The 17,321-nt window shown below is 44.4% G+C and overlaps 1 protein-coding gene across 1 annotated transcript in view; it reads left to right on the top strand.

Moving 5' to 3' along the window:
- Positions 1–17,321, top strand: part of dnah1 (dynein, axonemal, heavy chain 1) — a 697,254-nt gene that overhangs the window by 260,310 nt on the left and 419,623 nt on the right. The window contains exons 31-33 of the mRNA XM_068051405.1: positions 1,485–1,598; positions 10,671–10,820; positions 12,065–12,151. Of these exons, the coding sequence (XP_067907506.1) occupies positions 1,485–1,598; positions 10,671–10,820; positions 12,065–12,151 (351 nt within the window). The remainder of the gene's footprint in view (positions 1–1,484; positions 1,599–10,670; positions 10,821–12,064; positions 12,152–17,321) is intronic.

Raw genomic sequence — 17,321 nt, 5'->3', positions numbered from 1 at the left:
AATGGGCATCAGAAACCACTTCCTTAGGGATAACCCTTACCCACAGAGTCTGGATGTGGGCCTGAAATGGTGCAGCACCTGGGACTTTCACAAAATGAAGAAGTTCTGACAGCTGCCTGGGAATCTGGCGCACTCTTGCAAGATTTGCTTCCCATGATCACAGACCAGCTGGATATTCAATGAATGGTAGCCCTTTCTGTTCAGGAATCTGGTTGGCTGGTCTGTCAGTGCCTTCATGGCTACGTGGGTGCAATTGATGACCACTTGGACCTGAGGGAATCCACTGATGGTGGCAAAGCACAAAACCCTCTGTGCCTGTGCTGCCCATCTGTGCCAGAGTGGATGTAGTCCCCTGTTCTCCAGAATATGGCATCCGTCACCTGCGATGGCATGGTGAGTTGCCAATTGAGAGATGCCAGCTATGTTCGCAGCGTGGAACGAGCCGGTTACATAGAAATTCAGGGCGATGGTGACCTTGATGACTACAGGTAAGGGACTGCCATGGGTACTGCGAGGCCTCCGGTCAGAACACACAGGACTGAGACCATCGCCTGGATAGGCGCAGCCTCCTACGACACTGGCACTCTGTCATTTGCAGGTAGCTGACTCTTGGGCAGTAGACCTGATGTCTCAGGTAATGCCTTCATCCCTTTGTAGTCCCCTGCTTTGCTCCTCTGGCCTTCTGCTGTCCAGGAGGTTGCATCTGCCGCTGCTCATCCTAGCTGCATTGTCCAATGTCAGAGTACCTGTTCCCATCTGACCTTCCTCAGCTGGGCTTCATGCGTTCGCTGGGCCATTCCTTGCCAACCCCAGGTGCCCAGTGATGCCAGTGGGATTCTTGCCACTCACTACTAAGAAAAGCAATTCTTACAGCTCCAACAATGGCTATTCTGTGCTACTTTTGGAGCACCTGAACTTTATTTTTTTGCCTCTGCATTATCTTAATCAGCCCTTCCCATAGCCCTGATGCCCTGCAGTGTTCACAACTTGTACACCCTACCATGTTCCAGACATGGTGTTCTCCATGTTTTCGTCCTTTAAAAATTGAAAACTGCTGCTGACAAGCTGGTTCATGAGCTGTTCAATGGGCTCAGCGGGCATTTAATTGGAGGCATGCAGTGTTGCTGTTCTTTGCCTCCTGGCACCCCTTTAAAAATGGCTTTGCATCCTGGAGGCGGTGGGACCCAGTGCCAACCTCCAAGAACGTGATCTTTAAATCGGCACACACCCGCAACCCCCTGTCCAACCCAGCGGGCTTTAAAAATCCAGCCCTGTACCTCACTTTTGATGAATGTACCAGTGTCAGTTTTTTATGTGCTGTAACAATGAATATTGACAAAGTTGTGCTGTCTTTATAATGATTGCAATTGCAACTAAGAATGAGCACATTGAAAATATAAAGAGTTTTACTGAAGTGCTGCAAGTGATTACTCACAGCCTTGTTGATCTAGCATTCTGTCTCACTGCTTTGATTGTCTTTGCAGGTTGATCGTTTCATGTTTGAAGGGGTTGAGATCACACTGGTACCATCTTGTGCTGTCTTCATTACCATGAACCCTGGCTATGCTGGTCGTACAGAGTTACCTGACAATCTTAAGGTAGGCAAAGTTCTCACCTTTGGGCGATCTCCCAATTTAAACTGTTAGCATGCCTTCTGTAATACATGAAACAGAATGAAGCATAGGAATGATATAATATGTTGATAGGGTGAGTTGAAATCAGGTGAGAGGAGGCTCATGTGGAGCATAAATACTGGCGTAGACCTGTTGGGTCAAATGTCCTGTGCTGTGGTGTAATTTCTATGTAATTCTATGGAACAGTGCCAATTGGGAAACTTTTGCCTATTCTATCTGGGCCTCAAACTGAAATGGAGTATATTCAGTATAAGCGGAGGACACAAATTTAAGGCAATTGGCAAAAGAACAAGAGGCAACCTGAAAAGAAAATTCAGAGAGTTATGATCTGGAATGCACTGCCTAAAGGGGAGATGGAAGCAGATTCAGTAATATCTTTCAAAGGAGAATTGGATAAATATTTGAAAAGAGAAATTTTGCAGAGCTATGGTGCAGAACAGGGGAGTGTGACTAATTGGATAACTCTTTCAAAGAGCACAGACACAACAGGCCAAATAACCGCCTCCTGTGATTCTATGATTCTATGATGATTCTTTGTACATCTGTCTGTGTAACATTACACCTTGAACAGAAATGGAATATATAAATATAGTATATTGTTATGAAAGTGCTTCTTTTAAAAATATTTTTGAGCATTCGTATTTTAGGATTATGGACATTGGTTTATTTGGGAAAACTGACAAGAGTCCATGGATGTTTTTTACAAGAGTCATTGAGAGATCTTGTATAAAAACAAACCTTTACTGGATATCACATGCCCTAAGCTCAATAAACAACAGAAACCTTGGTGACTTGAGGGAGATGTTAACAGAGAAGTGACATCATGATTTATGAGGGTCAAGAGTTGGTTTCGCTCTGAGATGTTGTTTTGGTTCAGTTGGGGTGTGGACTGTTGTTGAAAGCAGTTGGAGATCAACCTGCCAAGAGAGAAGAACCCAGCTTGCCTCCTTTCTCTTGTCTCTGTGAAACGCTGCATATCGAGTGTGTGTGAGAGCTACAACCCCTGATGCCGCTTTTCTGCTGAGAAGCTGGAAAAACTGCCGGATTAATCCTAGACGCCGCCTGAAAAGAACTGCTCCAGAAAAGATCCTAGTGACTCGTCTCTATGTTCTCGGATGCCACACTGTATGCCATTTTGGGACACAACATATCTCATCCATTTTCTTCAAGAATTATCAAGTATTTGGCCAAAGTTTTTTTTTGTCTGTTTTTTGTAAAAGAGCTTTATTGAGAAAGTTTATTTCTTTTTCCTCTTTAACCAGTGTGTTTGTGTTTGTGTGTGTGGGGGGGGGGGTATTTAAAAAAGGGAATTTTCATATTTCAATTTGTGTGTTGATGCTTTGCTTTGTTACTGGATAATTCTTGTTTTATAATTGTTGACCCTCAAACTAGGGTGTCAACTGACGTGGCGGACAAAAGACACCTGCACAAGATACTTTGTATAAACACTTTTATTGAAACTTCGATCACTTATCTGCTGTTATTTCACTTGTTAAACTGCTTGTTACTTGTTACAATGAATCGCAAGACCCATGGCTTGGACTTAAATACTACCCGTTGCGAGGGGAGGTGATCAGTCTCCCTCTGACAGGTTCTCTTCACTGAAGTGAACTTAGGGTTCCCTTTCTGCAATGATCCTGCAAGTCTACTCCTTTCAGGGCTCCTAGCCTCCTCTTTTTAATCCAATTGTTCCCAGCCTCGAGAATGTCCTTAGTCACGTACACCCCTGACCTGGAGTCATCCACTTTGCTTAGTCCTAGTTGCAAAGCAAAACAAAATACATCTGGCCTTGTTTTTGTTTTCTGTCCTTGTCTAGCAGTAGCACATCTTATCACAGCAGGCTGGATTCGTTAAACAACTACTGCAGCTGTTTCACAGTCCTTCTCCTTCTGCAAAGCTGGCAACGTTTTCTTTCCTTCATCCTTTGCACAATTTTAGCTGTTAGCCATCCGGCTACAATAATAAACTGATAGTTTTGTTGTTTATTGAACTAACATTAGAACCTGTTTGGTGTATTTTATTCTGGGTTAAAGAGTCGAGTATATGATTGACCGTATTGGTAACTGGCTGATCATTTAAATATATGTTGTGACCTGCAGAGACGTGGAACTTGAAAAGACAGTGCACTCCTCTCGCCTCGGTTGACCAATATGTACATATTTATTTACCGCTACACCTCTAACAAATGGGATATATAAAATATATGCAAACATGTCTGTGAAATGCTGCATCTTAAAAGAAATGGAACATATATTAGTATATGTGCTTGCCCACATATCACTGTATCTTAAGCAGTATTGGAATATCTACAGTACTAATACTAATAAAACACTGGCACATGCAGAAATCCTATATCCACTAAATATAAAGAAATAAACCTAGAGATGTTGACTGATTTTAATAAACTAACACAAGGCAGGATTTTTGCCTGGGCTTCTGAACCCAGCCATCAGGCTCAAATGGCGGTCAGAAGCCTGCACTCTGTGGAAAACAGTCACTCAATGTGAATTTCCTTGGAGCATCTAATTAATGGCCCGAGGGTGGACGCTCTGTCCAGTTAAGGACGGTGAGCAGGCTCGAAGCTGGAAGGCCAATCAGAGGCTTTCTAGCTTGAAAGGAGCAGCAGGCTGCCATGGCAAGTAAATGAGGGAGAAGGCACTTCAAAATGGAGGCACCTTCTCTCCTTTGCATCCTGGCCACCATTCTGGGGAGAGGGGGAGCTCTTCTAAGGGCGGCTTGCGGCTGCTGCTGAACCCAGGCAGGCAGGGAGGGCCTTGAAGCCTGCCTGGAGCACTGGCCTTCTGGTTTTCCAACAGGAGACCATCTCCAGGCACTTTCCCCTGCCACTTCCACGAACCTAGAGACTGACTGGAAAATCCTAGTCTACCTCCTTCAATTGGCTTTAAGTGGCCGTTATCAAGCTGAATTGGCTACCCTCTGTGTGTGGGCAGGTAGTCTTGCACATCGCCGCCCCCCCCCCCCACCCACCCCATCCCACCTCCGGAAAAATTGCCTGGAGGTGGGATAGTGCCAGGGAACCATCACGCAAGTTGGTGGGGCTATTTTCAGCACCCAGAAGCACAGTATCACACAATTGTTACAGCGCAGAAGGAGGTCACTTGACCCATTGAGTCCACACTGGCTCTCCGAAAGAGCAATTCACTCAGTTCCATACCCCGCCTTCTCCCCGTAACCCCATACATACATTCTTCCTTTTCATAGAACAGTCGAATTCTCTTTTGAATGCTTCAGTTGAACCTGCCTCCACCACACTGTCAGGCAGCGCATTCCAAGCCTTAACCACTCTCTGCGTAAAAAGTTTTTCCTCCTGACTAATACAATGGGCTGAAATCTATTAGAATCAGTTCACTCTTATATAATAATGCAATAAAGCACTTACACTGAGGAACAGTAATGGACAATCTCACTGGAGAATTATAGCAATTAACTTCTGTTCATTTCCAATGCACTTTAGTATTTCCATCATTAAAATGATACATGAAAAACTGATCTCACAAAGCATAGGAAGTTTAAAGGGGCCAATTCTTCCTGTCTGGCAAACCTTGATTAGAAATCTGTTATTTCTCTTCATATGTTTCTGGTAAAAATTACATGGTGTAGTACCACTGCTCTCGATGATTTATAATTACATGGAATCTACATCAAAGATATAGGCCATTCGGCTCAACAGGTCTGTGCCAGTGTTTATACTACACACGAGTCTCTTCCCACTCATCTTTTCCTAATCTGCTCCATACCCCTCTATCCCTTATGTATACATTGAATCTCCCTTTCAGTGCATCAATGCTGTCTGCTTCAATTACTCCATGTGGGACTGAGTCCCACATTCTCACCAGTCTCTGTATAAATAATTTCTTCCCAAATTATTTATTTGACCAACTGGTGGGTATCTTATATTCGTGCCCTTTGTCTGGACTCACTCAGAAATAGTTTCTTCACTTCCCCCATATTGAACCCCTTCATAAATTTACAGACTCCTATCAGGTCTCCCCTTTGTCTTCCCTTTTAGGGGAAAAGAACCCCATACTTTACACTATGACTTTATTAACTTAAGTTGCTAATTTTAACAATTTATGCATCTGGATTCCGAGCTCTCTTTGATCCTGTACCACATTTAATTTCATACCTTCAAAGTGATAAATAGCCTCCTCATTCCTGCTATGAAAATGAACAATGTCACACTTTATTTTAATTGTTCATGGAATGTGGGCATTGCTGGCAAGGTCAGCATTTATTGCCCAGTCTTAACTGCCCTTGAGAAGATGCTCGTGAGCGGCCTTCTTGAACTGCTGCAGCCTATGTTGGTACACCAACAATGCTGTTAGGTAGGGAGTTCCAGGATTTTGATCCAGCAACCGTGAAGGAAAGGCGATATAGTTCCAAGTCAGGATGGTGAGTGACTTGGAGGGGAACTTGAAGGTGGTGGTGTTCCCACACATCTGTTGCCCTTGTCCTTCTAGGTGGTAGAGGTCGCAGGTTTAGAAGGTACTGTCGAGGAGCCTTGATGAGTTACTACCCTGCATCTTGTAGATGATACACACTGCTGTTACTGTGTGCCAGTGATGGAAGAAGTGAATGTTTAAGGCGGTGGATGGGGTGCCAATCAAGCAGGCTGCTTTTTCCTGGATGGTGTCAAGCTTCTTAAGTGTTATTTGAGCTGCACTCATTCAGGCAAATGGAGAGTATTCCATCGCACCCATGACATATGGTTTGTCGATGGTAGAAAGAGTTTGGGGAGTCAGGAGGTGAGTTAATGACCCCAGAATTCCCAGCCTCTGACCTGCTCTTGTAACCACAGTATTTATATGGTTGGTTCAGTTAAGCTTCTGTTCAATGGTAACCCCGAGGATGTTGATGGTGAGGGATTTAGCTGTGGTAATGCCGTTGAATATCATGGGAAGATGGTTAGATTCTCTCTATTGGAGATGGTCTTTGCCTGGCACTTGTGTGGCAATAATGTTACTTGCTACTTATCAGCCCAAGCCTGAATGTTGTTCAGGTCTTGCTGCATATGGACACGGACTACTTTAGTATCTGAGGAGTTGCGAATGGTACTGAACATTGTGCAATCATCAGCGAACATCCCCACTTCTGACCTTATGATGGAGGGAAGGTCATTGATGAAGCAGCTGAAGATTACGTTGGCTGTCCACCAGTCTTCTGGCAATATTTCTTTTACTATTGGATTTTTATATATGAATACTGGTGCCTCTGCTGTCCTCCTGATTTCAGTGAAGAGAACAGAGGCAAACATTTAAAGAATTAGTTCATAATTTGCAACAAATATATGTTCCTTCAAGGAATAAAAACCTCATGGGAAAAATGGTCGAACTGTAGCTAACAAGAGAAATTAAGGATAGTATTAGATTAAAGGAAGAGGTTTATAAGGTTGCCAAAAAGAATAGTACACCTGAGAAGTGTGAGGATTTTAGAATTCAGCAAAGGATGACTGAGCAATTGATAAAGAAAAGGAGAATATAAGAGTAAATTAGGTGTAAAAGCTGTAGATATATTAAAAAGGAAGAGATTAATGAAAGTAAATGTGGACCAGTTAGAGGCAGAGACAGGAGAAATTATAATGGGGAATAAAGAAATGACAGAGACATTAAATGAATATTTTTTATTGTCTTGTATCTGTCTCCACAGTAGAAGAACACATTACTACTCTGAAACTGACAGCAACTTCTGGAATCTGCACATGTGCAGTTAAATGCAGAAATTCAGATGTTGCTGTCAGTGATTTGTCACTTCTCCAGAGGGTGTGGCAGCCCAGACCACAATCAATTAGAAATCAATGAACTGTCTAGAACTTCCACTCTTACGTTCTTAGTCTTGCTGTAAAATCCCTCGAAAAAGTTGCATCTTATTGAAAGATGTAATTGGGTTTTTAATTGTGCACTAACTTCATAATTACAGCTAATTACTGGTCCCGAAAGGTAATTTTATATTTGTTGTGTCAAATTTCTCCATTGTGATTAACAATTCCACATTTTTAAATATGTAGTTTTTAAGTTTGTTTGTGATATTTTAGCTTCTACCTTAATCCCATGTGTATGTCCCAATCATTTATTCTCCATCTGTAAAGTGTAAAAATTGAGAGTGAAAGAATTCAGTAATTTTTAACTTCCTGGTTTGATGTCTCTGAGAATACTTCAATGCCATTGGCTGTTTGATGACATCACTGTTGCTGAATGCCTGGAGATTCCCTTGACTTAGCACAAAATTCAAACTGACTTCAGGAGAGGTGAAGTCCATCCTGCAGAGATCACCAAATCTTCATGGACAGCTTTTTTCGAGGCCAACAGTGAGGGTTGTTGCTTTGCCACACACAGCAAATTCCAGTCCAATAGGCCAGTATCAGAAGAGCAGAGAGTGCAAGAAGTTAGATGCAGCTGCAGAGATAGGGTGAGGCAAGGCCTTGAAGGAACTTTTGGAAGAAGAGGAGAATTTTGGAATCAGTGAGCTGTGGTATGGGAAATCAGTGGTGTTTGGTTAGGACAGAAGTAATTGGTGAGCAGGATTTAGTAAGGGTCAGGTAGTTGTTGATGGATGGCAGAGTTTTAAATTAATTATTTAAATAGGATAGAGCTTAGCAGTCTGTCATGATGGGAGAAGTTGAGCTTGGAGGTGACAAATCACGAATAAGAGTTTCAGTAGTGAGGATGATGTTCCAGATGGAGCCGAGCAGTTACTGGTTGAAGCAAGAGTTCTTGGTGATGGATAGAATTTTGAATTTGAAGCTCAACTTAGCATCAAATAGGAAAGCAAGTTGCACATTGTTGGACTCAGCCTCAGCAAGCAGCCAGGAAGGGAGGTAAAATCTGGCATTAAGGTGCAGAGTTTCTGATGAGAGCCAAGTAGGATAACTGTAGCATTGCCAATGTTAAACTGTAGACAGTTCTGGCAAAGCATATGGGATCTTGGGCTTCATAAATAGAGGCATTGAGTACAAAAGCAGGGAGGCTAATATGAACCTTTATTAAGCTTTGGTTAGTCTGCAACTAGAGTATTGTGTCCAGTTCTGGTCACCACATTTTGGGAAGGATGTGAGGTTCCTTGACAGGATGCAGAGGAGATTTACCAGAACGGTTCCAGGGATGTGGGATTTTAGCTGTAAGATTAGGTTGGAGAAGCTGGGATTGTTCTCCTTGGAACAAAGGAAATTGAGGGAGATTTGATAGAGGTGTACAAGATTCTGACAAAGATAAGCTGTTCCTGTTAGCTGATGGTACAAGGACCAGGGGACACAGACTTAAGGTTTTGGGCAAGAGATGCAGGGGGATGTGAGGAAGAACTTTTTTATGTAGCGAGTATAAATGATCTGGACCTTGCTACCTATTAGGGTGATGGAAGATGACTGATTTCAAAAGGTAATTGGATGGGCACTTGAGGGAAATAAACTTACAGGGCTATGGGAATAGAGCCAGGGATTGGACTGATTGGATTGCTCTAGAGAGAGCAGGCATGGCTTGCTGGGCTGAATGGCCTCCTTCTGTGTCATTATGACTCTATCCATAACTTGTTATTTAAACAAGTAGTCAGATAGCACCGTAAAAATTTGAGCTGATGATTTATGGCAAACGCGTAAAGTTGGATGTTATCAACAGATACGGATGCTGACCCCATAGTTATGGGTAATGGAGCTAAATGCTAGCTTGTAAACAGGGATTAGGAGGAAACTAACAATGGAAGCTTGGGGCAAAGAGGAACTAATTGTGAACTGGCAGGTGGAGAAGCCTTTGCAGATAAGTGCCAACTATATTGAGACAGTGTAGGATTGGAACACTGAAATGGTGGTGCCACAGAGGAGAGGTGGTAAAAGATGATGTCAATACTGAAGAAGTGAATATTTTTCAACATTTTCGAGAACTTCCATGATACATTTCACGTACGTCCTTGTGTATATGGACCAAAAGTAGAATCAAGGTAATGGCATTACTCTGTACATTATAAATTTGTAACACAATTGAAAATGGCCAACAAATATTTGCAGTGCTCCACTCTGACAATTTTTATACTGCAACCTCTAAATTGTGCTACAGCTGGAAAGCACACTGTAGGCTAGGCAGCATTTCATTGTTGTAAATAAAGGCCTTGATATTAATCCCCTGATGATAGGCAGGAGAGGGTCCGGGGATGGCGGAATTAAAAATTAGGGAACACAACCACAACTCGCTGTGTGTGCGCCTGCTGCCATTTTTACAGCAGTGAGTTCTGTGTGTGTTTGGCCCAGCTTGGAGATACAAAATAATTCATTATCAAATTTAAATCGGTCTCCCCTAATGCATTTGGGACCCTGATTTAAATTTTACCAGCTACTGGCCAGGTTTCCCAGGGCTTGGGAAAACTGACAGCAAAATGGACGCGGGAGCTGCTGCCTCCAGCAAGTTATTGCTTTTTCGAGCACTCCTTTTGGGTCAGGAGCAGGAGTGTTCCCTCCGGCCCCTCAAGGAAACCTATGACCTCCCTTCTGCCTATGATGGCTACTCCTCATTGATACGATGAGTGACCACTCACACCACACCCCGGCAAGCCTGCCGCCTTCCATTACCCTCCCTTCCTCTACCCCCACCAAGCTCTGATCCTGAGCCCCAATGTCTTCTTCCATCCCTCCCCAGTTGCTGGGATCCAAAATCATCTCCCCCACCAAGCCCTGACCTCTCTCTCCCACCCTCTCCATTGCCAGGCTCTGAAACTGCTCACCTTCCCCACATCAAGCCCTGATTTCTCTCTCTCTCCCTCCCTCCGAATTGCCAGTGTCCGACTCAAATACCCGTTAATATCGGCAGGACCTCCCTGTCCCTGAATTTCCAGGTTTCATCCCCCACTACCGCACTCCCCTGTTCTAGTCCTACCTCCCCATAAATATCAGGCCCAAATTGTAAATTGGAATTACTTTTCAAGAGCAGCAAGTTCCGAATTAGTCAAAATCACTCTGTATTCCAATGTTCTTACTCTCCCTTTTTGTGTATTTTCAATGTTTTGTTAGACTGTAATGAGTTTCCTGTTGTTTAGGCTTTGTTTAGACCTGTAGCCATGATGGTCCCTGACTACGCCATGATTGCTGAGATTTCCCTGTATTCCTTTGGATTTAACAACGCTAAAGTCCTTGCAAAGAAAATCACCACAACTTTCAAATTATCCTCTGAGCAACTCAGTTCACAGGTAAGTTAATAATTTAAACGGAACAATATTACCTTTGCAGTTCAATAACTAAGCACACATTCAAGCTTTTCTTTTTGGACCTAGTCGGGGAATATATTGGAGTACCTAAAGAAAAGTTCTTGTTTTGGGTTTTCCTGAACAAATGTTGAGCAACCAGACAAAGTGACATAAAAGGTATCCATACATATTATTAGGCCATCTTGAGGCCATCATAAGGGGCTGCTAGCTGCCCCTATAGTACTGCCACTTTTGTTTTAAATACAGCATATGTGTCTCATAACAAAAGTGCATTGTTTACAAGAAAAGAGTTATTTGGGAAAAGAAGAAGAGCCGAGCACCACTTTTGTTATGAGACACATATGCTGTATTTAAAACAAAAGTGGCAGTACTATAGGGGCAGCCAACAGCTCTTCACTGGTTGCTGGCACATAACATTCTGGCCCTGCACCCCTCTGGCTTTCCATTGTGCAGTGCATCGTGCTCCCTATGCTGAGAGCAGCTCAAAAATATTAAATGGCTGGCCTCACATTGTTGCATGAGGTTGGTTTAACAAGGTGTCAGCACTCACAACAGTCAAGGGACAGCCAGGACTACATTATTCACTCCTTGTCTCCCACCCCATCCCTCCCCACATTAACCAGCTGAGAGCAGAGAGAAATTTAATCTGTATCCTTCCACAATCCCAGCAGAACCCTCCTGTTTAAAGTACCCTGTAATTCGTGAGATTCCCCGCATATTGTATTGAGCACACCCTGCAATCTTTGAAATGAAAACTGAAAATCCTGGAATCACTCAAGATCAGACAGCATATGTGGAATGAGAAACAGAGTTAACGTTTCAGATCGATGACCTTTCAGCAGAATGGAACATTAATTCTGTTTCTGTCTCCACAGATGCCACTGGGCCTACTGAGTATTCACGGCATTTTCAGTTTTTATTTCATTTTTTGAACATCCGCATTATTTTGCTTTTGTCCCTGTAATGTTTGATTCATCTGCATTCAATTTCTATGCGTCACTGTCCATTAATTTCAGGTTTTACCATGGGAATTATATCAAAGTGATGCTTTAGTTGTGAATGAGCTTCAGTAATGCATAATATTTTTGAGGGATTCATGTATGCTAAGATTGTCATGGTGAATACTGCACCAATAATATACCACTTCTCTCATGCACAATCTGTGGTGTAAAACTTACTGATGAACAAAGACTTATATTGATTATTAATTGGTGTCTCTGCTACAGGATCATTATGACTTTGGAATGAGAGCTGTAAAAACCGTGATCTCAGCAGCAGGGAACCTGAAGAGAGAAAATCCCAATATGGATGAGGTACTGAAACTGCTAGAGCAGTGCTCTGGTCATGGAATGATTAAGTACCTTGTCAGTCTTAATCCTTGGCATTATTAATAGCGAGAAATATGTTATAAATAGAATAACAGATAGCCAGAGTGTATTATACATAGAATAATAGATAGCCAGAATATATTACATGTTGATAATAAATGTCAGAGTGTATTTCATGTTGAATAATAGATTGTCAGAGTGTATTGAATTGGCTAGGAATATACTGTGTATATAGAATAACCGATAGCTAGAGATGTATTGAATGTAATGGAAAGTATTACATATAAAATAAGAAATAGGCAATAGAATTTAGCAAAGAGTATATTAAATATAACAGAGAGTGTATTACATATCAAAAACAGATTGAATATAATGAATAGTCCATTGCATTTGAGTTAATAGGTAGCCAGAGTGTATTACATCTATAGAATAATAGAACAACAGAATGTATGCATGTAAAGAACAATAGATTGCTGGAAGTGTATTGAAAAATAACGTAAATAACTAAGAGTGTGTTAAACATAGAAAACTAGGAATGTGATGCAAGTAGTTTTGCACTTCAGTATAGCGTGGAGGGACTTGGCCATTTGCTCTGTTGGATGTGTTTGATTTGCTGCATGACCCCTTCAGACCATCTGATCTGAGGAAAGTTTAGGCACATGGCCTACTACCAGTTTCTCGGGGTGGCACTGGAAAAGGACTGTTGCGGACATGAGCAGAAGTAATTGAGTAAGTGGGAGGGGACTGGGAAAGCCCATTCTGCCTCAGGACCAGAGCTAAGTTGGGCCTGCAACTGTTAGTAACGCAGTCACAGACCTATGCCTCGATGGCAGCCCTGGAAATCTGGGAGCAAGGTAAAGGGAACATAGATCTGTCAGCGTTAATGTTTCAGGTCAGTGACTCATCATCAGATGAAGGGTCACTGACCTGAAACGTTAACTCTGCTTCTCTCTCCACAGATGCTGTCACACCTGCTGAGTATTTCCAGCATTTCTTGTTTTTAATTCAGATTTCCAGCATCTGCAGTATTTCGCTTTTATTATAGATCTGTCAGCATTGGTCTCCTCTCCATTTTCTTCTTCATAGAGATGGGCAATGAGTGCTGCCCAGACACTTGGGAAAAAAAGGTATCAAGAAAATAGGCGGAATTTTCTTGCACCCTGGGTGGGCTGGGAGGCAGTTAAGATGGCAAAATGGTGGGGGAACGCATTAGTATAGAAGCCCAACATGATCACGCCGCTAGGGAATTTTGCCGGAGGCAGCCGGGCTGCCGAGTGGAGACCGTGCTTCTCGGTAGCGGGCAGGCAATTGAGCCTGTGAAGGAGCCAATTACTAGATATTTTCTGGAGGACTTGAAATTTTACCAGGGGCACACATGAAGAATGGAGCTTTACAACCTTTCTGACTTTGAGGAGGCGGGAGCTTAGTGGCAGGTCAGTGTTGGCTGGAGTTAGCAGCCATTGTGAGCAGCAGCGTTTCAGTGCAGGGAAGGTGAGAGTGAATGAATTGCGGGAGTGAAAAGCTGGAGGGTGGGCAAACTTGATGAGCACATCGAAGGCATACAGATTGAGTATTCTCTCTGAGGTGCAAGTTATGTGTGCAGAGTAAGGGGAGTGAGAGGCCTTGAGAAGTGAGCGCTGCAAGTGACAATGGATCTCATTCATTCTGGTTTTGAGGCCTCCAGTGAGGAGGAGCAAAAGAGAGTGAGAGGACCAGCAGCGGGGCTGCAACACCCAGAAGGGCTGGAGGATCATGAGGGTGGAATGTTGCGTGGACGAGGAGAGTGCAGAGGGGCACACAACCAGCCTCATGCCAGAAAGGCTTTACTAACAGGACTCTGCTTCCTGCAGAGCATCAGTGTTGCTGAAGACTGTGCCTGTCCAGGAAAATGGTCACCGACCTGTGCTTTTTGATGAAGGAGGATCTGCACCAAATGGGAAATGGTGGGCACCCATTGCCTGTGGTAGTGAAGGACACAGTGGCGCTGCATTTTTATGCCTCAGGATCATTCTAGGGATCATCTGGAGACATCTGAGGCATTTCCCAATCTGTGCCTCATTCCTGCTGGTCACGAATGCCATGTTCAAGAGGGCTGGCCAATACGTGCGGTTTCACACTGATCCAGCCAGTCAGGCAGAGAGGACTGTGGTACTAGTGGTCATCGCTGGATTCCCCCAAGTGCAATGTATAATCGACTGCAGGCATATGGCCATCAAGGCTCCCGCAGACCAGGCAGCAGTCCTCATCAAAAGGAAGGGCCACCACTCGTTCATGGTACATCTGGTTTGCAATGATCACAAATGGTTCCCTCAGATCTGTGCAAGGTTCCTGAGAAGCTGTCACAATTCCTTCATTCTAAGGCATTTCAAGCCACCCATGCATCTTTGAGGATGGATACTGGGTGATAAGGGCTAGCCAGTGAAGACATGGCTCCTTACGCCTGTGCAGAGCCCCTGCACAGATGCAGAAGAGGTATACAATAGGGTGACCGTGGTACAGGCCATAGGCCTCCTGAAAATGAACTCCAGATGCCTGGATAGATCTGGTGGAGCCCTTCAGTATACCCCAGCAAAGGTCTCATATTGAGCTGTGCTGTGCTCTGCACAACCTGGTGCTACGGAGGGGAGAGCCTTTGGAGAGTGAGGGCCTCCTAGAGTGTGACCGCTCCTCCGCCTTGGAGGAAAATTTGGAGGGAGCTGCAGACCAGGTGAACAATGGCAGTGCACCCAGGGGACAGTAGGCAAGGCACGATGACATACGCAAGCCACTAATACAGACGCATCTCTTAAGAGCCTTCCTTAGATGCCCATGTAAAAAATTAAATCTTCTCCCTCCTATAGCCCCATTGACCTTTTTTTAAATGCCCTTAAGATCTCATTGGGCCCATCATGACATCAGGCCAAGGCATGGATATCACATTGACCTCATGCGGTCCGGACCTTCCAATCACATTCTTCTCGAGAGCACTCCAGCTGTTAAGGACTGAATAGTGCAGAAATTAGTACAGGAATTATTTTGTAGTACAACAGATTACATTTCATTTCACACATTTAGGCAACAATGTGACATAAGACAATAATCATCACCCAGTGATACCCAAGTGCAGCTAGGTGGATTTAAGCATGCGCTTGTGGGTGCTCCTACATTGTGCTCTCCCTGTGCAAGCTACTGACATGGAGGCAGGCTGCTTACCATTCTGCACCATTGCTATTGATGACTGTGGCGGTCATCCTGTGGTTGTGTGAGGCCTAGAGGGCCTTGGCACATGCAGAAGCTGCTTCTGTCTTCATGACCTCATGAAGAGTGAGTGTCACAGTCAGAGAGGCTGAGGACCCACTGTCCACGTCAGGAGCGCCTTGAGAGGAGCCCTCAGACGTCGGGCAACCACTCCTCTACCCTTTCAGGACAGACTTGTCCCTCCCTGCTTATCTGAGGAGCATGAGCACCTGGTGAGGACTCCAGGCATCTTGTGCCCAGCCATTGCTCACGAGCTCATGAAGTGGCGATGCATGCATGTCAGTGTGCATCTCCTGCATCCACTGGATGGTATGCTGGATGTAGCTCTCCATGAGGATTATCACTGTCTCATTGGAGGCCATGCGTGCATACACCAGCGACATGACTGCACTCATGGCTTGGATGGGCTCCTCAATCGTGCAAGCGTATGCAAATCCTCTGGGAGCTCCAACAGATGTCCATGTACCTCATACTTCAGCTCCAGCATCTGCCGCCTTGTTGATGAATCCTGAGGAATGCCATCAGCCTAAAGCTGGACATTTCCTTGCCCTTCCACAATACTCCAACTAGGAGTGGCTGCAACAGTGACTGCTTCCGTCAGCTCCTTGGGCATGTCTATGCTATGCTCACCACGTAGTGCCACTGTTCTTACACATGATCAAATTCCCACAGACGTGAGGGTATCTGCACTGGTGGAGGGTGAGTGGAATGCTGTGACGTTGCCTTCTCAGATGTCTCCTCCTCCTCTGAGATGTCAAGCTCTCCCACAGGCTCGGCTGCTGCCTCGTCTTCTGCTTGACCTGTGAGAGAGTAAAGAGTGATGTGAGGGCACTGCAGGTTCCATCACCTCCTTCTGACTGCCCTTCAACTCGAGCTCCCTGTATTCAGTGATGGGCACAGGAATGCTAGAGTTGTTGCTCACCAGAAGGTTTAATGGCTGCTTCCATTACTTTACTCATTGTCTCTTGGCTCCTCAACCGACTCACCATCAGCAATAGGCTGTCCTTCCAGGCCACCTAGCTCCATCACCTCCTCTTCCATTGGAGTCAGCACCGCGAGATATGACACGTCTTCTCCAGTCCTTCGTCTTTCTATAGCATTATGAACTCTCTTCTGCAAACACAGAAGTACACATTGTAACTTGTCCTCATAGTCATGCTAAATGCCTACGTTGGTGGCTGCCTCAATGTCCATCATTGCGCCACAGGGTTGCCTGCTGCATTCGGGCATTCAGTATTGGCAGTGCAATGGTCAACTCTGACTGACCAGTGTCCTCCACTGAGAGATGGCTATATATCTGACAGCGAGTGCTGGTGCTTGGTCTTGGCTGATGGATGCTGGTGGGCATCCTCTTCCCACATTTTACCTGTACTTTTTGGGACATTCAAGGCTGCAAGCTTAATGTTATCATATCCACTCACCTTTCCTGACTGCATCAGATCATTGATTCTCTTCCAGCACTGCAATTACATCCATGTGACCACCCTGCGGCTGCTAACCTCCACAGCAATCTGCAGCCTTGCCCTCATGTTCTGCCTTGCTGGCCTCCCCCTGCTGTCTCAAGGGTAGAGGACTTCCCTCCACTCCCTTGCCACTTGGAGAAGCACTTCCAGGGAAGCATCACTGAACCTGGGCGCCACCCGTCCTCTAGATGCTGCCATTTCACTGCCGCCACATTTGTCAGGCTCCTTGTGCTGCTTTATCACAGAGTGCTGCCTCCGCTTTAAATATGGTGCCTGTTTGTTAGGTGCTGATGCTTCTCCCTATTGTGTATTGTATTTAGTAGTATAACAGGGACATGCTGGAGAAAGTCTGAGACTCAGATAAGGTCAACTAAGAAGTGATTATTATTTACATTATACTATATACACTCACATAAGCCTCCTAAGCTAGCATCCTTCGTGCTACTCCTCTCCAG

This window comes from Heterodontus francisci, chromosome 19 (genome assembly GCF_036365525.1).
Source record: "Heterodontus francisci isolate sHetFra1 chromosome 19, sHetFra1.hap1, whole genome shotgun sequence".
In the NCBI taxonomy this organism is placed as follows: domain Eukaryota; kingdom Metazoa; phylum Chordata; class Chondrichthyes; order Heterodontiformes; family Heterodontidae; genus Heterodontus; species Heterodontus francisci.
This window is presented reverse-complemented; position numbering and strand designations above follow the sequence as displayed.